This window comes from Vipera ursinii (assembly GCF_947247035.1).
Source record: "Vipera ursinii genome assembly, chromosome: 4".
NCBI classification, from domain to species: Eukaryota; Metazoa; Chordata; class Lepidosauria; order Squamata; family Viperidae; genus Vipera; species Vipera ursinii.
Genome location: NC_139514.1, coordinates 90569149 through 90594211, shown reverse-complemented (window position 1 = coordinate 90594211; position 25063 = coordinate 90569149). Strand labels below are relative to the sequence as shown.

Sequence of the window (25063 nt, the reverse complement as noted above, 5' to 3'; positions counted from 1 at the left end):
GAGTCCAAAAAGAAAGACTGAAAGAACAGGGAATGTTCAGCTTGAGAGGACTGAGGGGAAACAAAGTATTCTTCATATACACAAAAGAATGTTGCACAGAAATGTTAAGACTTGTTCACCATTATTAAGCAGTACATAAAGAAGATAATGTAAGCAAGTCACAAGAATAACTTTTGTAGCTAGCCGGTTGGAAAACATGCAAATAGTAATCACATGATCATGGGTTGCTGTGATAGTCACAAATGTGTGGATTGATTGCAAAGCTTTTTTTTTTAACACCATCATAGCTTTGGTTGCTGAATGAAGTAGTTAGTAAGCCAGGGCTGCATATAGAATTCCTCATCTGAGCTAAATCAGGCTTTTAAAGAATTGAATGCTTATTTATTGGTGATACACTTTTATATGATTTCCTAAAGTAGATTTTTTTCCTTTTCTTTTAAAGGATGTTGATTTGCCTTAATAGTTAACTGATGCATATTTATTTATTTCAGTGGATACCAATGGTATTCATGACATTTTTATCATTTTGCTATTATCATGGATATTCTTTCTCAATCTTACTGCAGATGCTCTTTTCAATTTGACACATACACTTGTCCATGTCATATTAAGTTGGCCTCTTACAGGGTTCAGAAATCTTATAGTTTTCAAACCTCTTTTACTTCAGCGGAGGTGTCCACTATATTGGCTTTGCCTGCTCATAATAATCTCAGATTGGTGCATCCAGTAAGATATTGCACCAGTTGCAATCTGACTCCCAAGCCATGACTTGTAATCACCATAGAAAACAAAGCATCATCACTGAATGTGACTAGCAGCTAAGCTTAGCAGAACTTTATTATATTCTTCAGCATTGGGAAAGAATAAAGATAGATTCTGCCATGCAGAAAAGAAGTATTTATACACAGTATTATTGGAGAGGGAAGGGTTTGGAAAGGACTCTTATGTGACCTATTTCTCATAAGTTTGATTTTTTTCAATTTTTATCTACTGTTGCCCTTTCAGAATTATGGTAGTAAATTGTACCAGCAATTAAAATAATTGCTATCTAATCTTTCAGTAAGCTACATAAAGATAAATTGATGTAGTGTTAGGAGTTTTGTTTGTTTGGGTTTTTTTTTAACTTAAAGATAGTTCTGGCATTTCAGTATGGAAAAAAAAACCTGATTCTGCCTTTTTTGTTTCTTGCCCCTCAACCAGAATAAGAAAAATCACTGCATTCATTAAAACATATATAATATAAGGAGATTTTTCATAACACTTTTTAACAGAACAAAAACAGTACAGATTTTAATTTAAAGATGCTAGAAATAGAAAAAAAGTGGTAGAAAAGTGAAAAATGAAATAGAAAAGAAAAAAAGAACAAATAAAGAAGTGGCTTCCGATCTTGTTATCAGCAGTTATAAATACTTCTATATTTTGCCCTGTCTAAGGTGGAAACAGAATGTAAGGCTTATGTAAGGGATATGGGAGATCATCTAGTCTAGTGCAATCCCCTGCCAGCGCCCCAACTCCATTGCCACAGCATTTGGAACAGATGGCCATTTAACCTCTGCTGAAACATTTCCAGGGAAGGAGCATCTGCCACCTTCCAAGGCAGGTCCTCTGTTATTGGACAGCTTTTTCTGTTAAGATTTTTTCACTGATATTTGGCTAAAATTTTCCTTGTGTAGGTAATCCCCGAGTTATGAGTGTTCCCTTGGTGAACATTCGAAGTTACACGATAAGCGCCCCCTAGTACTTACAAACAAGTCCTGAAATTGCGAATGTTGCCGCACCACAGCAGTTGTTTATCCTTACGAGTGACTGCAATGGCTCTGCAACATTCACCCTGGTTATTTCCTCCTTCCCCACCCCCGTTCTGGGTCTCCCTAGGCACTAGGCCTTCAATACCCTGTGAAGCTTGAGATCCTTTGCTTTTTTTGGCTGCTCCAGGCCTTCGGTACCTTCGCAGAGAATGGAGGACTAAAGTCATGCAAGATCAGTGGAGCGAGAACTCATGCTACTGATCTCCCGTAATCGCATGGTACTTTAGGCCTCTGTTCTCTAACAGAACGGAACCAAAGCTGGGGAATGCTTCCGCATGCCTCTGGAGGCCGGATCTAGGTGCCAGAGGCCTTTTCTAGGCTGCTGCCATCTGGATCTGAGGCTGGAGGATGCTTCCGTGGTCCTCTGGAGGCCCGATCTGGGCATTGGAGGCCTTTTCCAGGCTGCTGCCACCCAGATATGGGACTGGGGCTCTTCCATGGCACTCCAGAGGCCTGATCCGGGCACTGGAGGTTTTTTCAGGCCTCTTGCCACCCAGATCTGAGAAAAGACCTCTGGCAGCAGCCTGGAAAAGACTTCAGATGCCAGTATCCAGCCTCAGGCGCGCGAAAGTGTCTCCCATCCTCAGATCTGGGCAGCAGCAGCAACTTAACTTATACTGACACCTTCAATTTTTCGGTAATGAATAGCACATGGTCTAGAACAGAGTCCCATGTTATATCCACTGGAAATGTCCCTCCAACTTGATATAGAGCCATTGCGTATGGTTGTTCATCTCTGTCCATCCATCCATCCATCCACCCACCCAAATTTATTTGCTACCCCTCTCGCAACGAAACAACTCTAGGTGGTGAGTAAATTCACTAAACAAAAATACAACAGGCCTCCTTCTTTTTGGTACTGACACAACCCAAAAAATCTCTGACAATTCAAATGTTACACACTGTCAAATGTTTTACTGCACTGACTCACAGCAAGCATGGTACTCTTCAGTCTTTAATGTCTTAATGTGATACTGACTAGAATGTTAGAATTTTAAAGAGAACTCTTGATTTCACCTTTGGTGATCTTTTGAGTCGGTTCCAGACCCATGGAAAGTTGCTGTATGTAAGACATCCCCCGAAAATAAACCCTAATGGGTCTTTTGGTGAAAAAAAAAGTAAGACCCGGTCTTATTTTTGGGGAAACACAGTATTACTATTGGTACTACCTTTGCTTGCTTTTGCCACAGTCTTTTTGTTTCTATTTGTAGCTCTTTGTATTTTGTTATCTTCTCCAGTTCTTCCTCTTCTATTCTGCTGTCTCCAGGAATTACCATGTTCACCATCCAGATTTTTTTGTCTTTCTTACAACATTTATTAAGTCTGAGGTGTTATGTGACAGTTCTTGTCTGTTTGAATTCTAAGGTTCCAGAGCAGTGTAGCTCCTTCATTATCTATTACTTTCTCTATTTTATTGTCCCACCAGTTCTATTTGCAGGTAAATGGTATTTTTTGCAGATCTTTCGAAGCACCATTTTTGCTACTTTGTCATGCCGTTGCTTGTAGTCAGTCTGTGCCATCTTTTTGCAACAGCTAATCAGATGATCCACTGTTTCTCTATCATCATTGCAGAGGTGGCACTTGCTGTATGTTGCTGTCTTCTCAGTTCTGGCTTGTATGCATTTGTTCTTAAGGTTTGGTCTCTTTCTTCAACTTTCACATATCATTCAGCTTCTCAGTAGAAAACTACACTGTTCTGTAAACTGTAGTTGCTTTTGAACTACTGTGCTATAGGTATGATCAGTATAAGTTTATATTGGACTAAAAGGTGGTAAAAGACCGTTAAAAACAAAAATTTTCTAAAATAAAAGCATTTAAGCAGTATAACACTAAGCATGCTTTATTTTCAAATTTTACATTTTAATGGATGAAATACTTTAGAAGAAAAATATTGATACCTGTATATAACATGTTGACCAACATCTATTCATTCTTTTTAGGTTTGAATATCTATTTAATTTTGATAACGCATTTGAAATACATGATGATATTGAAGTATTGAAGCGCATGGGAATGGCATTTGGACTGGAATCTGGAAGTTGCTCAGCTGAAGATCTAAAAAATGCAAGGAGCTTGGTTCCTAAAGCTCTTGAACCTTATGTGACGGGTAAAGTTAAATGAAATAACTTATTTTTAAACATTTGAAATAAAACTTAAGAACAAAATAAACTGCTATTGGAAGTTAACACAACTGTGATAAAAAGTGCAATATAAATATATAAACATTGTTAGCAAAATACCTTCAGTTAATAGTTGAGATGATGGGTCATGTTAATAGTTGAGATGGTGTAACTTTGACAGCTACAGGATATAAAATACAAATTTTATCTTCTGCTTTGCTAGCCATAATTCTGTAACATAAAGGTAATGTTTAGTTCAGAAAACCTTAGAAGATATTGCAACATAATCAATACATTTGATTCGCATTAGTATAACACCTTTTCATCTGGTGCTCACTGTACTTAAATAATGTAAATTATTTGTTTTAATTCTTTTATCAACAAGGATAAAACACAAAACAGAAAGATGAACATCCAACACTTAACAGTGAGGGGAAAAAATATTGGGTAGAGAAAAAAAAACTCTCAAATGTCAAATAGATCTAACATTGAATATAAAAAATCCACCTTGGCTGGATGCTGAAAAATAAGTTAAAAAAACATATAATCTATCCTCCCCCTTACAAAACAGGTCTACAAATAGTTATAAGCTTTTCCATCCTTACTTAACAAAAATGCTATATTAAATACACAAATATTCCAGATGAGGAAGTCTTTGTCTAATAATAAAATCGTCCCAACATCTAATTATAGTGTTGTGTTATACCCAAAATTTTTCACCCATTTTAACATACAATCTTGGAAGTATTCATCTTCCAGATTCATCTTAAGTAACATTTTACATATGGTACGTTAGTAGTCAGGTGGTCATCTTCAGAACATGAGTTGAGACCCATTTATTTGAACAAGCTGGCCTGGCCTGATGGGGAATTACTTAGGGTTTTAATATTTATATATATTTTTTATTGTGGGCAATAATTTAATTCCTTTTTAACTTTTGTACTTTTGTAGTTTTAAGATATGCCCTGTTCACCGCCCTGAGTCCTTCGGGAGAAGGGCGGTATAAAAATTTAATTAAATAAATAAATAAATAAAAATAAATAAATAAATAATTCAGATTTAATTCCTGTGAAAACGCCTTTTTCATCAAGTTTAAATCTTTCAAAAATTCTATAATAATTATAACAGTCAAAAGCAAATCCTTCACTTACTAGTTCTCTTGTTTTTATCTTAAGTCCCTCTTCTTCAAATAAATCCCAATATGTCATCCATTTAATTCCAATAACATCTTTTTTCTATGTAGTGTTTCATGGGATGATAGCCAAAGTGGCACTTTATTAGCCAGTCTTTTGTATTTCCACCATGCATGCCCAATTGATTGCCTAATGATATGATTCTTAAAACCAGTAGTGTAAATTATTATGAGGTTCACATATTGTGCAAAAAAACAAAATTGGTTTGTTTTGTTTTAGCTTAGCAGGTTGTATAGGCCCAGGCATTTCCTGTGGTTGCAATACCATGGTCTATTTTTTAGAGCAGTATTTTACAACCGGTGGTACACATACACTGATATACACAGAAGTAATCCAGGTGAGTTGTATAGCACAACTCTTCTCACTTCTTTAGGCTAAAAGAGTGGGACTTACACCTGTTAAGGTAAAAGAAGACCTTGTTTGAGAAACTTCAGATACTGCTTTAGAAGAGTGGCCACAAAATAGGAAAAGTTTTTTCCCAGAGTTCATCTAACTCCTTTCTTTTTCTGGTAACTAACTTCTTAAAGGTAAAGGTTCCCCCACACATGCATGCTAGTTGTTTCCAACTTTAGGGGCCAGTGCTCATCTCCGTTTCAAAGCCGAAGAGCCACGCTTGTCCGAGGACGTCTCCGTGGTCATGTGGCCGGCATGAGTAGACGCCAAAGGCCCACAGAGCACTGTTACTTTCCCACCGTAGTGGTCCCTATTTTTCTACTTGCATTTTTACGTGCTTTCGAACTGCTAGGTTGGCAGAAGGTGGGACGAGTAACAGGCGCTCACTCTGCTACGCGGCACTCGGGATTCGACCCGCCAAACTGCCAACCTTCTGATCGACAAGCTCAGCATCCTAACCCATTGAGCCACCACGTCCCTTTTAACTAACTTCTTACAAAGCTGCAAAAAGGAGAAAAGGCAACAAATACAGCAAGTCCCACATTTAGATTAAGAACATGTTTTGCTTTCCAGTCTGTCCTTAAACCTTACTTGTATGTAAACCAGAAAAGATACTTAACCTTGTCTTACTACGAACCACTGAAAACAGACCAGAGTGCACATGGACTCTGTCTTTTGGGGGGGCGGGGTGTTAGCACACATGCAAGCAGAGAGGATATAAAAGTGCGAACCGGGGGAGCCTCAGAGATGCACTGGTGGAGTAGTAGCGATAGCCTGCAGTACTCTTTGGCAACTGTGTATGTAAGAGAAATATTGCTGGGGTCTTCCCACCTTCCACACCATAGCCACATGGACAAGAGAAAGATGCCACCAGATCTCCCTGTCTGCAGCACGGGGTCTCCTTGCCAGTACATTCCTGCCTCTCTTTTTGAGTTGGATGTTGTTACCAGTTGGCTGTCTGCCATTTTGAGTACAACAAGCATCCAATTCATACCTAGGGATTGTTTGTAAGCCAGAGATTCATCACGTGGGACTTCTGACACCTAGATAAGCAGTAGCTTTCCACTTTTGCATCACTGCCACTGCCTGATGAAAATATCTGCTCTTGGTCTTTTTCTTTTAGTCTGCACCCACTGAGATCTCTCTCGGCCTTTTCACCCTTTTGCTTATAAAAAACTACTTAAAACTATCCTCATTTTTCCCTAGTTTCCTTCACTCTTACCACTTCTTGCATAGCACCAAGCTTCTCAGAAAGAACCTCCAGGCCTTATCAGCCACTTCTCAACTTCACAATTTTCTTTTGCCTTTCAGCTACTAAAGGAATTGACCTTTTTGTTAAGCTTTAAGCTATTGCATGTTTATTCCCTTAAAGATTATCATAGATTATAATAAAAATATCTACAGTCACGTGAAAAAGAAAGTATATCCTTTGAGTTCTATAGTTCTATGTATCAGGACTTAGTAAAAATCATCTGGACCTTAGTTCTTAAAACTAGGTATATACAACATCAGATGAACAATTACACCCTGAGGTTAAAATTTAGTAAATCTGCGGCTGCATCAGGGCTGCCACATTTTCATTTCTTTTTTTATATATAATATATTTTGTTAATTCTTTAACATGGTCACCTTAGTATTCGGTAAACTGTGTTGTCTGGGTTTACATTTAAAAAGCATTTGCTAACAATTGGTTTCTATGATCTATAATCACATAATAGCTTTATTTGATTTCCTCTTCTTCCCATAATGTTCTCTTTTACCAACCTTAATACAATTCTTATTGTTTTGATAGATAACAATTGAATATAACTCTTTTTCTAATATTTCCATAAATAATAATCACATCAATATAATATTTCTTTTCTGTCTAGTCATCCTGGTTGCCTCATCATAGATCCCATTTACAATTCTTGTTTAAATTTGTTTTTCCCACAATATTCAAGACATTCTTACTGGTTAAGATTTTCTCAAAGTTAACTATATTTAGATATTTGATTCTATTTTTTCTCATGTAAACTATCCCATACCTTTTGCCTTACATAAGGAATTGTTGTTAGTTGCGAAGTCGTGTCTGACCCATCATGACCCCATTGACAACGTTCCTCTAGGCCTTCCTGTCCTCTACTATCTTCTGGAGTCCATTTAGGCTCACGCCTACTGCTTCAGTGATTCCATCCAGCCGTCCCTTTCTTCTCTTGCCCTCAATCTTTCCCAGCATTAGGCTCTTCTCCAGTGAGTCCTTCCTTCTCATTAGGTGGCCAAAGTATTTTAGTGGTGTGGATACTACCCTGTATTTTATAGCCAGTGGTGAGCCATTCAGCACCCTGGAGAAAGATCTCTATGGATTTTATTGTGGAGCTTCCTGAAAGAGCTGGGTATTCCCTTATTTGTGTGGTTACAGACTTGTTTTCTAGACAAGCCCATTTCATCCCATGCCCACAGATCCCAATAACCAAGACATTGGCTAAGCTCTTTATGCAGCACATCTATTGATTCCATTGGGCTCCACAATGCACAATTTCAGACAGCGGGGTTCAATTAACCACCACGTTCTAGAGAGCTTTTCTGGAGCTTTTGGGTTCTAGTCAGGGGTTATCATCTAGTCATCATCTTCAAACAAATGGGGGGACATAGAGACTGAACTCAGTTCTGGAAACTTAGATGCTTTATCAGCGATCAACAAGATAATTGGACTGATCTGTTGCCATTTGCTGAAGTCACATATAATAATGCTGTGCACTTGACATACTGGTTATACACCATTCCAGATTTTGTTTTTAGTTGCAAAGTCGTGTCCAACCCATCGCAACCCCATGGACAACGTTCCTCCAAGCCTTCCTGTCCTCTACCATCTTCTGGATTCCATTTAAACTCACGCCTACTGCTTCAATGACTCCATCCAGCCACCTCATTCTCTGTCATCCCATTCTTCTCTTGCCCTCAATCTTTCCCAGCATTAGGCTCTTCTCCAGTGAATCCTTCCTTCTCATTAGGTGGCCAAAGTATTTGAGTTTCAACTTCAGGATCTGGCCTTCTAAAGAGCAGTCAGGGTTGATCTCCTCTAGCACTGACCGGTTTGATCGCCTTGCAGTCCAAGGAACTCACAGGAGTCTTCTCCAACACCATAGTTCAAAGGCTTTAATATTTTGGCGCTCAGCCTTTCTTATGGTCCAACTTTCACTGCCATACATTGCAGCTGGGATGACCATAGCCTTGACTGTACGCACTTTTGTTGACAGGGTGATGTGTCTGCTTTTTAGTGTGCTGTCTAGATTTGCCATTGCTTTCCTCCCGAGGAGCAAGCGTCTTTTAATTTCTTGGCTACAGTCCCCATCTGCAGTGATCTTGGAGCCCAGGAAAATAAAATCTGTCACTACCTCCATTTCTTCCCCATCTATTTGCCAGGAATTGAGAGGGCTGGATGCCATGATCTTGGTTTTCTTAATGTTTAGTTTCAACCCAAGTTTTGCACTCTCCTTCTTCACCCACAACAAGAGGCTCTTTAGTTCTTCACTTTCTGCCATTGGAGTGGTATCATCTGCATACCTTAGGTTGTTAATATTTCTCCCGGCAATCTTAATTCCAATTTTTGATTCATCTAGCCCTGCCTTTCTCATGATGTGCTCTGCATATAAGTTAAATAGGGAAGGCGACAGTATACAGCCTTGCCGAACTCCTTTCCCAATTTTGAACCAAACAGTGATTCTGTGTCCAGTTCTCACTGTTGCTTCTTGACCCGCATATAGGTTTCTCAAGAGACAAATAAGATGGTCTGGTACTCCCATCTCTTAAGAACTTGCCACAGTTTGTTGTGATCCACACAATCAAAGGCTTTAGCATAGTCAATGAAGCAGAAGTAGATGTTTTTCTGGAACTCCCTAGCTTTCTCCATGATCCAGCGTATGTTGGCAATTTAATCTCTAGTTCCTCTGCCTCTTCCAAATCCTGCCTGCACTTCTGGTAGTTCTTGATCCACATACTGTTGGAATCTAGCTTAATTTTACTAGCATGTGAAATGAGTGCAATGGTGCGATAGTTTGAACATTCTTTGCCACTGCCTTTCTTTGGAGTTAGAATGTAAACTGATCTTTTCCAATCCTGTGGCCACTGTTGAGTTTTCCAAATTTGCTGGCAAATTGAGTGTAGCACTTTTACTGCATCGTCTTTTAAGATTTTGAATAGCTCAGCTGGAATACTGTCACCTCCACTAACTTTGTTGTTGCTCAGATTTTCTAAGGCCCACTTCATTTCACATTCTAGGATGTCTGGCTCGAGGTCAGTGACCACCTCATCATGGTTATCAGGGACATTAAGCTCGTTCTTGTATAGTTCTTCTGTGTAATTTTGCCACCTCTTCTTAATCTCTTCTGCCTCTATTAGGTCCCTGCCATTTTGGTCCTTTATCATGCCCATCTTTGCATGAAACAATCCCTTCATCTCTCCAATTTTCTTGAAGAGATCTCTGGTCCTCCTTATTCTATTGTTTTCTTCTATTTCTTTGCAGTGTTCATTTAAGAAGGCATTCTTATCTCTTCTAGCTATTCTCTTGAATTCTGCATTGAATTGGGTGTATCTTTCTTTTTCTCCCTTGCCTTTCGTTTCCCTCCTTTCCTCAGCTATTTGGAAAGCTTCCTCAGAAAGCCATTTTGCTTTCTTGCATTTCTTTTTCTTTGGGATGGTTTTAGTTGCTACCTCTTGTACAATGTTGTGAACCTCCATCCATAGTTCTTCAGGCAGTCTGTCTATCAGATCTAATTTCCTTAAATCTATTTGTCACCTCTACTGTGTATTCATTAGGGATATGATTTAGTTCATATCTGAGTGGCCTAATGCTTTTCCCTGCTTTCTTCAGTTTAAGCCTAAATTTTGCAACAAGAAGCTCATGATCTGAGCCACAGTCGGCTCCTGGTCTTGTTTTTACTTACTGTATAGAGCTTCTCCATCTTTGGCTGCAGAACACATAGTCAGTCTGATTTCTGTGTTGGCTGTGTTGTTATGTCCATGTGTAGAACCGTCTCCTGGGTTGTTGGAAAAGAGTGTTTGCTTTGACCATCGTGTTCTCTTGACAAAATTCTGTCAGCCTGTGCCCTGCTTCATCTTGTACTCCAAGGCCAAACTTGTCTGTTATTCCGATTATCTTTTGGTTTCCTACTTTAAATATCTAAAACAGGGGTGTCAAACTGCCTGCCCATGGGCCGGACGCATCGTGACAAAACCGCGCCCACCCCATTGCCGGCAATGGGGAAAAAGCTCCAATACGTCGCACGACGTCATATGACGTCACGAGTTTGACATGTCTGATCTAAAATATGTCATATATAAGCCATACTAACTCTTTTATATTACTCATATCAAGAAATAAGAGAAGAAATAAAGCGTACTATGTTGTTTGAGGGACTCCTCCCTCCTAAAGTAAAATTCACATCCAAAATCTTATTAGTTTAACCATATTCAAACAGGTGTTTCTTTTTTAAATATTCTCTCTGATAAGTCCCATCATCTATTATCTTAATTTTCACTTTGGTCTTCTTCTTTTGCCCAATATTTTTAAACAATGTATTCTGCTGAATCAAAGAGTCTTTCCATATTCTTGTAGGTGTCACTGTAGATATAAAAAATAAGTCAAGTACAATATCTTTGTAAGAGGCGTTTGCTCTTTCATGTTTGTTGAAAATCTTTTTCTTTCTTTCCGTATCTCTTACCATTTTTTGTCTCTCCAGTTCTAGTGGTGTTCCTGATGTCTCTGCAATCCATTTTGACCAGTCTTTTTTCTTATTCTCAAATATGTCTTGTCGTCTTAAAGTATAAGTTGCCTTTTCCAAAAAGCAAAATTTCCAACTTGTAAATTTTTTTCCACTTGGGTTAAATCATATTTCTTTGTTGGGTTAAGTTCCATCTTTATCTTCAAATTTGTGTTCAGTTATCTGTTCTATCTGTTCCTTCTCTATTGTTATTTCCCGGGATTTTTTTTTGTAAAGTTAAATTGGAGATGAATTGGTTTATGTTTTCAAACTTATTTTGGATTTCTTTGTGGTTTGAAGTCATTGTTGTTTGAATTAGTTGCAGCATCTCATATGTCTCCTCTTGAAAGGTATTTATTTTTTCTTGATAAGTTCTTTCTGCAAGTCTCTGATTTTCCATAGTGGTCAAGGATCGAGGATTTCTTTTATCTGCAAATTGCTTTTAGTAGATATTTATAATCCAAAAAGGTTTCCTGAAGTTTATAATACTCTCTTTGTCTGCAACCCAAATTGTTTTCTTTTTTTGTCACAGCTGTTCTCTATTGTTAGCTTTGAAAGTCACAAGCATAGATTAGTTTTTTCCAGATTTTTCCAAGTTCTGTATAAAAGCCATAGCTGTCATAGTCTTTATCCACCACTAGATGTCAGCACCAGTTTATTTTTCAAATTATAAAAATAGAAAATTGCCTTTAAAATGAGAATCTTAACCGTTCAACAATTCCAAACTTATCCAAATTTATGTTTTATTTTCATTTCATTTCTGTATGTTTTGGTCCCCCATAAAAGGTTTAATTCACTGCTTCCATTAGTAAAAGGGTGGGGCAAAAATCCCCCTCCTTCATGTTCGAAGGGTTTTTTGGTTCTTGGGAAAAAAGTTTTTCCAGGAAAGTTAATAAGTAGGATAGAGAAAATCAATGATCTTAGCCAGATTCAAGTGCGCTGTTTACAATCAGCTTAAAATAGTGCTTTTTGACCTCGGTTGCTTGTAGCTTGGGCTAGACTCTGAAGTTAGACTAGCCGTTCTCCTGTTGGTTTCTGGAAGGCTTCTCCTGGACCGATCGGGTTGATCACCGTCTCTCTGTGGTCTGTGGGACTTCCTTCTTTGCTGCTTCTTCGGGGCGTCTTCTGGCCCATTTAGGGTCCCCTAACAGGAGAAATTCAGCCAAAGGGCATGGAGCCCTGAAATCCCTTAGCTGCTGCACTACTGCGCAAGACCGGAAGTCCCACATTTTCATTTCTAATGCTTCCTGTCAACTTTCTAAAAGAAAAGTCAATGGGGAAGCCAGTTGGAAATTGCTTCTGCTCCAGCTGCATGTTTACCTACCTCTGATCATTCTATTTCTTTCTTTGGGTAAGAATATATTTTGGAAATAATAACCTAATGGTTCATGGGTTGTCTGCTATAAATGTAAAGGTCTCCTCTGAAAGACTATTTGGTTCTATCAAGCTACAACCCAGGTTTACTAATTGAGCAGTTGATGAGACACTAAATATGAAAATTTGAAATGCTATGTATGTAAGTTATATTCAGTGGAAGTTTTATTGAATTGCAGATACATATGCTATATAGTGACTGCTGTCTAATTCCTGATGTTACTTTGTCTTACAGAAATGGCTCAGGGATCAATCAGCAACGTGTATGTCTCATCTTCATCGGGTTCAGCTTCAAATGGGACAAGATTTTCCAACAGGTTGGATAAGATTGAGTTTTATGTTTAAAAACTAGTTCATAGACCCAGTGTTATCTGCTAAATAGTAAAACTATATTATTTCATTTTTAATTGTTAATTGTTACATTGACTTTATTTAATTAAAAAGTGATCTAAATAGATATCTCAGAAACATTTTAATATACCAACTTATCAAAAGACATCTTAAGAAATTTTCCATTTCAGTTGCCAAAATTGACCATTTTGCCACTGAATTTCTACAGTACTATTTGTAAGCTTCAAAGGAGCTGGGAACTAGATGAAGGCCAGACTACCTACTCCTGTCTTGAAGCTTCAAACAAGAAAAATATTAAAGAACTTCAAGCATGTATATAAAATGAAGCTAGGCTAGTCTTATCAGGGTACATTGAATGGATCCTCTGCCAGTAATTGAAAACCGTTCCCCATATGCTTCTTAAAAAATGGGTCTGAACTTGCTCAAGTGAAGTAGGTTTTATAGAGCCCCATAGTAACATGCCAAAGGTCAGCACTACTTTTGCACTAAATACTTTCAGTATAGGTGTCAAGGTACCTTGGTAATTGTAATTAGAACTTAGAGTAAGAGTTGGGACCTTGGAGGTCTTCTGGTCCAACTCACTGCATGAGCAGGAGAGTCTATACCATTTCAGACAAATTGCTTTCCAGTCTCTTCTCTAAAACCTCCAGTGATGGGGCACCCACAACTTCTGAAGGCAAGGCATTCCATTGGTCGATTGTTCTCAACATTAGGAAATTTCTCCTTAAGTTTTAGGTTGCTTCTCTTCTTGATTAGTTTCCATCCATCGGTTATTGTCTTGCCTTCTGGTGCTTTGCTAAATAGTTTGTTCCCCTCAAGGACTGGAGCTGTGCTGTCATATCTCCCCTAGTCCTTCTTTTCATTAGGCTAAAAGGTAAAGGTTCCCTGGCACATGCATGCTAGTCATTTCCAACTCTAGGGGCTGGTGCTCATCTCCGTTTCAAAGCCAAAGAGCCAGCGCTTGTCCGAAGACGTCTCCGTGGTCATGTGGCCGGCATGACTAGATGCTAAAGGCGCACGGAACACTGTTACCTTCCCACCGTAGAGGTCCCTATTTTTCTACTTGCATTTTTACGTGCTTTCGAACTGCTAGGTTGGCAGAAGGTGGGACGAGTAACAGGCGCTCACTCTGCTACACGGCACTCGGGATTCGACCCGCCAAACTGCCAACCTTCTGATCGACAAGCTCAGCGTCCTAACCCACTGAGCCACCGCGTCCCTGCTTCACTAGACTAGTCATACCCAGTTCCTGTTTTTCATATATTTTAGCCTCTGGTCCCCTAATCATCTTTGTTGCTCTTTTCTGCAGTCTTTCTAGAGTCTCAACCTCTTTTATATTGTGACCAAAACTGGATGCAGTATTCCAAGTGTGGCCGTACCAAGGCTTTAGTACCGAATACTTCCCATGATTTTGATTCCTGTGTTAATGCAGCCCAGGCTTGCATTGGCTTTTTTGGCTGCCGCCACACACTGCTGACTCATATTTAAGTGATTGTCCACTAGGACGCCAAGATTCTAGTGTAAAAACCTTACTTTTATCCACACTGAATTCCATTAATTTATAACTCATTTAACAATAAGTGATTCATTAATTCATAATTTATATAAAATAATTTTTAGTAGTTGCCAGAGTTTAATATTTTAATATTTGGCTTTAGGAGTCTGCAGTTACCCGCTCCTGGCTAAACATATTAATTGGGATGGATGGTGGAATTAAAAGATTTATGCAGTTTGCTCATTTTGCAGTGACTACTCAAATGGAGGAGATGGAATGTTGGCTACAAGTTCCAATGGATCTCAATACAGCGGCTCCAGAGTAGAGACACCAGTGTCTTATGTTGGGGATGATGACGATGATGACGATGATGACTTTAATGAGAATGATGATGATGACTGATACTTTTTGCCTGTAGACTTTTTTATTTTTAAAATTCAGCAAGCGGCAGGAATAAATTCTAGGAAGAGGTTGTCAAAATTGTCCCATCAAGGAGATACTGGTAAGAGTCTGAATTTAGAAAATTGCACCTCCAATAAAGTAAAGATTGTTTGTTTTTATGTAGATTTTTTTACATGTGATGAGGATGTGTGTGTTAATACCAGTGTGTTAATGCAGAACTTTTATTTACTTTTGCTTAGGATTTTTAACTTGAAGGAAAATGCATTTTGCCCCTAAATGTTGTCACGAAGATGGAAATGTAGCCACATTTAATAGAAAATAAAATCTGTCCACCTGTCAAAATGCATACATGAATGGCATTTTATTGAGATTGAATTTAGGTGACATCGTACTGATGCATAGTAATCAAATGTAATACTATATTTTGCTGATCATGCCATGTCCAAAGAATCAAAAAATGATCTTTTTAATGTTAGTTTGCAGAAATTGTATGAATTTATTTCTCTTTTTACTGATCATTGTAAGCCCATCAAATTCTATATACTATGTTTGCTGAAGTTAGAAATATGAGTTATGATTTGGGGGCAAATGTTTACTGCCAGGCTGGAATAGCTGTGTAAATGTCTTGAAAGTTTAGAATGAGTTTTGCTTATGATAAAAATTTGCCTGATTTCTTACAGGCAAATTTTGAAAACAATTTGTTACATAGTTGTTTACATACTTAGAAGTCTATGGTATAAAAGACATGTACTGAAACAAATGGTTTATATTTGTTTCATAAACATCTTCCAGTAATCTATTATAAAGTTGAAATTAAATATAGAGAATGTTTTATGTTTAACTCAAAACTTGTCAATCACTTTTAATACTTCATTTTTTATAATAAAAAAAAACCAGGACAGGTGGTAGTCTTTTAAAATTTATTCACACAGAATTAACTGCACAAATACTGTCAGCTGCCTGTTTTAAGACAGAAGTCTTTTTACTGAAACACAAATAAATTTTCTGTAATATTTTATGGCATATAAGCAGTTTGTTTTACTTGTTTAATTGTGGCACTATTAGTTTTTATTAATAAAACACGCGTGGGCATTTTTAACAGATATTTTGTTTCTCTAATCAAGATTATTTTCACCTTCTGCTTTGTTGTGTTTGACTTACCATCTGGTTCTTCAGTATGGAAGAGTCTCAGAGCTCTTTTAATGGGTAAGTAGGGAGATATATCTATATCTATATGATGAGAGACAACAGCATGCACTGATGATTGCTAAATTCTTGGGAGATTGCATTCACTCTACAAATATGTAAGTGATTAAATGTGTATTTCTAGTAATATCTGTCATATGACCAGTCATAAAATACACTTTTATTGATAAGGTTCTTCCAGAATGCGTCTTTCAGTTTCCCAGTTCTCCATCTTAATTTACCTCCTGTCTTTTCCCCTCCTCTTATCTAACATAAGAGGCACGGTTCTAAACAAATACTGGCCTACAGCTCTCTGTTTTAAGAGTCCCTCTTTGTTATATACTTTATTTATTGAGAATAAATATTCATCTTGAGGCTATGCAAAGAACTGATTCCCCTTCATGCATGAACATGTGTTTCATTTGCATATGAAATTTTACTGATATTTGAGTGCTTCTCCAGCGTAGGAAACATTTTACTAAGCTAATAATTTAAAAGCATGTTAAATGCAAATATCAATAGTTCTAAATGCCTGTTTTACATTTTACTGTTATACATTGATATAGTAGATAGGTATATATCCCCATGGTGTAAAAGCAAAAGGCAGATGCATCAGCAGAATGTTTGATGGACATCTTCATTACAGATAGGAGAATGTTACAGGTGGTTGCAATGTTCTGGTCTTTCCCTTATGGACCAATTCTGGTGTTACCCCATTCCATCTCCTCATCTTTAATTCATTTCAATAACTTCTTTTTAATACCCATAAACACCGCTTCCACTTTTCCTATCTATCATCATCATGCAGGTGATGAATTTGTTGAAGATTCATTATGAAGATGATCTGGTTCAATACATGTGCTATATATATACAGATAAGTGCATATGTTTTTATGTGTAAAGTAGGTTTCGATTATTAAAATGCCTTCATATTAAGATAATCTAGGTGCTTTAAAGTAACTTGTCTAACACAATTGCATCAAGCCCACGTCAAAATATTAAGTTTCCACTGAGGCCTCTGTAAAGCAAATCAGTAATTTCTTAAATAACATTAATGATACAATTAAACAACAGTAAAAAACAATACATAAGATAATTTTAGATCAGGGTATGTAACATTTTCATATTCAGAGTCTTTGTTTTTGTTTATTACGTTGTTGCTGCCACTATGACACTGAAGCATTGTTGATTTTCTTCCAATGTATCCTAATACTGTCAAGTGAATTAGTTAGCTTTGTTTTACAATCAGTAAGATTATTGTTCCCAGGTTCAGTTTACTGCCATTATTTTGGAGTTTCTAGGGTCACAAAAAAAGATGCTCAGGAGCTATATTTGATTCAACAGCTTTTGTTTATATGTTTCTTTCATACAATAGTTCTTAATTTTTTCTTGAAATATGTTGAGATGCAAAGCAATGTTTTTCTTCCTGCCCAATTCATTATTTGAATTATTCCAGAAATAATTTATTATGTTTATTATTTTTCAATATATAAATAGTTGTGTATTATATAACTTTACGCACATTCAGTGGAATCATATCCCATTGTCAAATATCTAGTAAACCAGGAATATGTTTGGTATTCTCAAGTGTGTGGGAAAATCCAATAAACATTTCTAATAAAGCATACTAGATAATGTAAAGAAACTTTAGACAATTGATTGTTAAAGTTGTGAGTAGTTTTGCTATAAACTGTACACTTACTCAAGTTGAAATCATACAAATAATCATACAAAACTACATAACACATAAATTCTCTGTGCAGTTTTTATAAACCTTGATTAATTTTGTATCCGAATTTTGAATTCTACTTTTCCTTCATATGGATCATGTGGGTTATCTGAAGTAATTCCAGTGCCGATAACTCTGCATACTATGTGCAGTTCTTTGTTTAAAGAAACGTTGAGAAGTTTCACTGCTACCAGTGGATTAGTATAGCTAGGCTGAGATAGAAATACATATGACAAATGTTAATAAATATATGCAGCAAACCTATCATAACAGAACAGGTTGAAAGGAAAAAAGCATACCTGTGCCTTGAGTCCATAGTAAGGGAAGTAGTGAAGGCTAAAAGTTCCATTTGTGGGATAATATGCTACTTCAAGTGGGCTGTCATCCTTCAGTTGATCATAAATAAGGTAAGTATTAGTGCTAATATGAGATAACTTTGAGACTCAATATATATTATCATACGGTATGTAAATGCATCATACAACAGTATAGCCATATTTTCTATTCAGTGTGAGTTTAATTGGTCTTATTTGGAAATTTCATTATTTAAAAGTGAATATGTCTAATAGTGTATCAGTGAAATTCATCTGCATAATACATGTCATCGTACAATTTCTGCAAACCTCAGGAGGCAAGATTTGTTTCACTTGCCAATTTAAGTATGTGGTTAATAACTGAGATTGCATTTATTTTAATAATTTTGTGGAGGCACATAAAAGGTTTCGAAATAACCACTGAAACATCCTTGAGAGGAAAGCAGATGGTTGATAACTAGGAAGCAAAGGTGAAAAGTGTGGGCTGCCTGAGATCTGAAGAACCTTGTAATACATACTTACTAGAGTTGTGCAGTTCACTTTTGGTGCAGTCCCATTGCCAGGGAGAAAATTGATAATCTGTAATACAATTTCCTTGTTAACCGTTTTGCAATTTAATGTTAATAAATCAAGTGTAGGCATTAAGCAACTGTAGAAATTAAGTGTTTAGGTCCACCAAACAGAAGATTTTCCCATCCTTTTGTGACTGCCACAATTGATCTCAGTACTTTGCTTTTTCTATGTATTTGACTCCAAAATTTGTTTTTCTGTCAAGCTTCCCTCATTTGCAGGTTCTGGTTGTAACAATATTTTTATAATTCTTTGCAGAACACAGTGCAGAAAATAATAAAATACCTGTCAGCAAAATTTTCTTTCCTGTTAGTTGGTTTTAAACTTTGCTTTTCACATCTGGTATTATACTTACTCTGTTCATCTTTATTATTAAGCATGGACTTCCTTCAGGAAAACCAAATGTGGGATCCGTCAAACCAGAGCAGTTTTCAAGCATATCTTTCGTAAATTTGCAAGAATGTTTTTCATTATTTTGAGCATCAAATGTCTTTTGGTAGTAATAATTTTCCTGACTACAATTTTTGTGGCCTTCTTGCATAGTTTCATTGTATGCTACAGTGAGAAAGGAGAAGAAAAATAAACATTTTCTATTTGCAGATACAAATAAATATTTATATAATAAATTCAAAAAGTACTTTTTCTTGCCTTTTACTGAATTTTCTAAGCTTCTGTAACTTGGTTATTTCAGTTATTATATGCAACAGTGGCCTAATTACGTTTTGCCATATGGGAAAGGTAAGTCAGATTGGAAACAGCTGCCAAGTATTTCTTGGGTCCCAACTAAATTGGAGTGGCCAGGGTCGTGTGTAATGCTGAGCAAGCCATAATAATCTGGTTTGTATGGTGCTAAGCCATAATCATTTGTTTCTCATATCACTCCTAGCCAAAATGAAATGTCTCAAATAAGTTCAAACCATTGTATATTGGAGAGGTGAACTCTGTCTTATGATAAGCATCTTTCTTGCAGTAAATTTCATGTGGTAAGCCACTTTTGGGAAGCAAAGTTTTGAAAATGCTGGTTAACAGCTTTCCAAACTGTGCTCTCAAGGATGTCCTACCTTAGCATAGTAATCATAATTGCAATATTTCAAGATAGAATGTTACACTAATATACACTTGTTTGTTTATTATTGTTGAATTGTATATTTTTATTTTACTGGTGGCTTTGTATTTTGTGAACTATTGTGAAATTTTTGGAATATGAGTTCAACACAAATACAAAACTTTATAGTAATCCATCTGTTTAGGACAAATAAAAGGAAGAGAATTGTGAATTTTTCAATGGTACTTAGAACCAACTGTAAAAAAAAATAGTGTTTTTCCTCCACCATGCACTTTAGTAAAGAAATCTGCGTAGGCCGAAGTCAATATTTAAAATGACATAGAACAAATTGTGTATAAAACTTGTACTGAGGTTACAACACAGAGTTGACATTAAAATGTCAGTTGACATTGAAATGTCAATTACAGATAATATATGATCATATACTATAGTAAAATGATACTATAGTATATAGTATCATATACTATAGTAAAATTGAAATTGTTTACCCTTTTTGTAGTCAATTTGTTTTCTCTACTAAAGTGCCTTATATTCTCCTGTTCCTGTTTTTTTAGTAAGAATCTTTGATAAAGGTTTTTGCATCAAATACTTTGTTAATTGTAACTCAACCTAACCTGTATTTCATTTTCAAGTTTCTGTTTTCCTTTTCTTTGTAACCCTCAGTTTTTCAATAGAACTTCTACAGTTTCCTACATTATTTGCATACCACTGTTCCGCCTTTACCTGAAAGAAATTTATGAAGTGTCAGAACATAACCATCCCAGGAAGACTGCTGAGAAATGTTATAATAAATTTCCAATCCTTTTTCTCCATATACATCTGGTCGTAACGTCACTCCTTTAACGATAAATCAAAAATAGAAGAACAAAAATACAAAACTACAGTTTGCTTATCAAGTCTTTTTCACCAAATCTAACATGAAGTAAAATTTAAAAGCAAAATATATTTTAGCAATGTAGTCTTTAGCTGTCCAGAAATCTATATTCTCAAATTACGTGTATTTTGTCATGAACCTACTACTGTTTTTTTTCTTTTGAGCAAAGTAGTCTTAAGGAATGTAAGGTTTAAAGTTTAGTTAATAAAAATGGCTGTTTTGTTAATTACACTTTACCCATCACTGTATGTGATAACATTAACTTTAATCCATATAAATTTCTGTATTTGCAACTTTTTTAGTGCCATATAACTCATACATTGGTCAAAGTGGTAGAATGCAGCTTTTTGCTTGCTGTTTTTCTTCCTGCATTTAAGCTGTTGGTTTTATTATTCTGTAGTATATGATCTATTTATTCCTGTTATAACCATCCTAGGATAAAAAGTAGACTAAATACTTTTGATAAATAGTACTTATACAGGAGCTTTGATGGAACTTTTACTCTTACATACATTTTTGCTTAGAAGCCAAATTATTTGAGATTGAGGTGGATCTATAGTGCATCAATCCATCAGATTTTAATCAGTTGATAATGCTTTGAAGAGCAATTTTGAATTTCCTTTACTTCTGTTTCATAGTGTTCTCTCCCATAAATTTAGATAAGTTTATAAAATAATTTTGGGTTATATGGATTTAATAACAAAATGAGAAGAAATGTAAAAAATACCTGGTGATTTTAATCGATCTTGATAGTCTGGTGTATAAGGATTCATTGTCTTCATTAAAGAATAGATAGAAAGTGCGAATAGTCCAACCATTATCACATAGAATGCAACATAATAAAGACTAATCCATACTGTAATAAATAAATATAGATTTTAAAAATAAAAGTGTCCATTAATCTGGCTCAATAATTTAATTCAAACAAATTACTGCATTTGTGTTATATTGTTCAAAATGCTCTCAGCACTGGAAATTCCAGTAGCTAAATGAGAGCTGGAAGGATGTGGATGCTAGAACATCAGGGCTGCTTTGCTTTCTGGGTTTAGGATGACCATACGGGGGTGATCAGAGCCATGCTATGTAACTGAAAATGCGGAGTTCAGTTCTTTTCAACACCCTTAAGTTTTGAAAATCCCCAAATTAATTCCAAGCTATAGTTTGATCAAGTTTATTAGATAATCCTTATTCTGGAAATTAATACATTTGAAAATGTGATGGCTGTTGAATTCTAATGGGGGAAAAGAAATTCTAAAGTAACATTAACTGGATTAAAGTACACCTATACATATTGGTACATTATCAAATAGTTCTCAATAACCTGCTGAGGCTTCTCAAACTAATTAATTGTCTCCTTCAGAAATAATATATTGGTGAATAAAGTGTAAAAAAAGGAATGGGACTAATTGGAAGTCAAATGACAGCTCTAAGCAACTAGAAACATGTACATTTTTTTTTAATACTATGCAAACTATATTTGAGATTAGACCAGCCATCCCAAACTTGAAGCATGCTTAGCTAGCTTTTCCTCACATACACATGCATGCACACTCCTTGCATTTCTAGTACATATTACAAAATTAACCAAAGAGGGAAATGTGTGTTTTGTATTCTGAGCCCTTTCAGACTAATATTTCATTTTCCTCAGGTTTTACAAAGCCAGTTGTCTCACCTCCAAGGAAGCAGCTGTCTAGTTTCAGTGGGTTTTTAGGGCCATAAAATGTATTGAGAGTTTTCTCTCCAGGATGAACATAATTGAGCCTGAGAATTTCTGAGATAAAGACTGAAAGAGGGCAAGCTGGAAACCCAGTAGGACAGGGCTAAGGATTCAGTAGGTCCTCACCTTATCCAAATCTTGGCCCTTGCAAATAATTTCAAAGCTTTTATAATCTAATTTAGGTTTGAAAACCAGTCTGATTGAAGAGACATCTGGCATCATCCCAAATCTATTGCTGTTTATAAGAATTTTCTATCAATTGGAATGCTAGCATGGACTCAGAATTATTAATTCTTTAATAATTACTATTGATAAGTAATATTAATAAGTAATATTTGGGTAATTGACTTCAGTGTTCTGTAAAGCAGCTTTCAGTACTAATTATTGGTCTTAGGACAAGTTCCAAAAGTTGTAAAATCATACTTTTAAAAAAATAATATTGCATACCCCAGTTAATCAAAGTTCTTCCCATTAACTGTCCTGTGTCTGGATTCCATAAAAAACGCTGGAAATTTTCCATTCTTTGGCTGCAGGTCTTCTTTTCATTAAAAGTTGCCATTTTCCACCTTGAGATCTAGGAGCTGTAGAAACTAAACTCTTCCACTGGTGCACAAGGATTTGGCAACCCTATTTTGGTTTTATACCTTTTTCCTCTGAAGGTCATACAGATTATATCCATCACCAGCAAAAGCTGATAACAGCACATACCTGCCCACAATCACTTTTTTAAAGTAATTTGATAAGAATTTTTTTATTGGTTAATCGAAAACAGCCATCAAATGTACTTTTCTCTTGATGTTACTTACTTTTCAGAACTTGTTATACTTTCAACATAATAGGTGTTATCAAAACAGATACAATAGTAACAGCTTCCCTTGATAAGCTGCGCACATTGTATGTACGTAGTTTTGAGTGTTCCTGTCAACATTCAAGTGGAGATTTCTCTAGAACATTCCAATTACAATTCATAACCTCTCAGAAGCTGACCAGTTGTATTTGATTTTTAAGTAAAATGATTGAACAACGGATATTCTGCTGATCCTGTCTTTTTGAGGCATGGATATGTTAAAACCTTAAACATGAACATGTCTGAAGAACTGAGAAGTTACATAGCAAGCAAAAACTAGTAAAACCCTAGTATTAAAATCTTACGTTTTCTATACTCAATAGCACTTAATTTTGATCAGACATACATAGTACTATGCTTAAGATGTTATTTAAAGATCTTATTTTGATGAGCAATTGAATATACATGATTGGCAGATATACTGTATCAAAGCTAAAATAGTTTAAAATTTATATGTTCAAATTCACTGCAAGCCAGCATGGTGAGTGGGTAAAATGCTAGGTTGTGTGAGAGAAAATCCAGGTTCTGGTCCTCCGAGGCACAGAGCTGGGTGACCTTGGATCAGGCACTCCCTTCAGAAAATGTCATTGACTTAGGTAGGGTATTCCTTCCATTCTATTACAAAGACTATGTAAGGTGAGGGTGTCCATTCTTTTGATGACCAAGAAACAACATTAGTATCTAAGAGATGAGAGCTGGATAGATGAATGGGACAAGTTTTTTGAAGGGAATTGGGAATGTATTTTTATAACTCCACCATTTCCCACTTCAAATGGCCTGAAACTATGTAGTCAACTTTTTGTCCTCATGGCCAAAGAGAGGTTTTCCAGAGTGTTTTGCAGTCTTGGGGTTGCAAGTTGCCCATCCCTGACTTAAATAGAATGAAAGACAAAACCTCCAGCACCATTTTATCAGAATGGAAATGATTTGTCATAGTCATTTTTCCCCCCTGGTTGGTTGTTTTTTTTTAACAGAACATAAATCATTCAGCAATTTGTAAACAGTATGTTGTCTGGGTAACATTTATAAGACAATCTTTAACAATTGATTTCTATAATCTATATTCCATATGTTAATTTCAGTTGATTTCCCCTTTCCCCAAAGTATCTTTCTTTGCAAACATTAATTAAAACAATTCTCATTATTTTGATAAACAACAATTAAGTATATAGTTTTTCCAATATTCCTATTTGTCATTTTAGTTGCCTTATTGTAAATCCTGTTACCGTGCTTATTTCAGTTTATTTCTCCCCCCCCCAATTTTAAATATTCTTACTAGTGACCGTTTTCTCAACAATTAATTACATTTACATTGGTGCATTTAATTCTATTTTTTCCATATAAGCCCTCATACTTTTATATTTCTTAATCAATAGGTAAAAAAGTAGAAAAAGAAAAGAAGAGGAGAGAGATAAAAAAGAGGAGAAAAAGAAAGAAAAGAAAAATAAAAGACAAAAGCACTGAAATACAAAAAATAACATATTACTTAAAATATATATCCCTCCTAATTTGATATATATTTATTCCCTCAATTTCTTATTCTTTTTAACCATAGCTGAGAACAATAGATGATGGGACTTATCAGAGAGAATACTTAAAAAGAAACTTTTGTTTGAATATGGCTAAAGAAATGGAAAAACTTTGGAATATATTACTTTTAGAGGGATGAATTTTTTTTAACTAATACAATATGTTTTTTTTCTTTTTCCTTTCTGTAAAAAAAAAGTTGAAATGATTTAAACAAAGCAAATGTTTTAGTTAAATATGACGATAAGCATGTGTTTTGAATTAAAGGATTAGATGATTAGATCTATTGAATGGAATGTTTAAAGTTTAAATAGATTAAACATAGTCATTTTTTTATTCCACTATTATACTGTGATA

The 25063-nt window shown here is 35.9% G+C and overlaps 2 protein-coding genes across 7 annotated transcripts in view; one reads left to right on the top strand and one right to left on the bottom strand.

Annotated features, from left to right (window-relative positions):
- Positions 1 to 19077, top strand: part of TFDP1 (transcription factor Dp-1) — a 46946-nt gene extending 27869 nt beyond the window's left edge. For 4 of the 6 annotated variants that reach the window (XM_083363134.1, XM_083363133.1, XM_083363132.1 and 1 more), the window contains exons 10-12: positions 3749 to 3915; positions 12865 to 12946; positions 14727 to 15974. In XM_083363134.1, the coding sequence (XP_083219260.1) occupies positions 3749 to 3915; positions 12865 to 12946; positions 14727 to 14877 (400 nt within the window). In that variant the 3' untranslated portion in view covers positions 14878 to 15974. Of the gene's footprint in view, positions 1 to 3748; positions 3916 to 12864; positions 12947 to 14726; positions 15975 to 16001; positions 16361 to 19052 lie in introns of those variants that run through there. The other 2 variants (XR_014492587.1, XR_014492588.1) reach the window with 2 other exon arrangements.
- ATP4B (ATPase H+/K+ transporting subunit beta) lies at positions 17632 to 22891 on the bottom strand (the record flags this gene model as incomplete). The annotated part of the gene is made up of 7 exons (XM_083363144.1): positions 17632 to 18003; positions 18091 to 18177; positions 18628 to 18684; positions 19031 to 19230; positions 20465 to 20578; positions 21343 to 21471; positions 22780 to 22891. 7 exons carry the CDS (start codon positions 22889 to 22891, stop codon positions 17842 to 17844), a joined length of 861 nt encoding a protein of 286 aa, XP_083219270.1. The 3' UTR covers positions 17632 to 17841.
- Positions 22892 to 25063: the final 2172 nt, after the last annotated feature.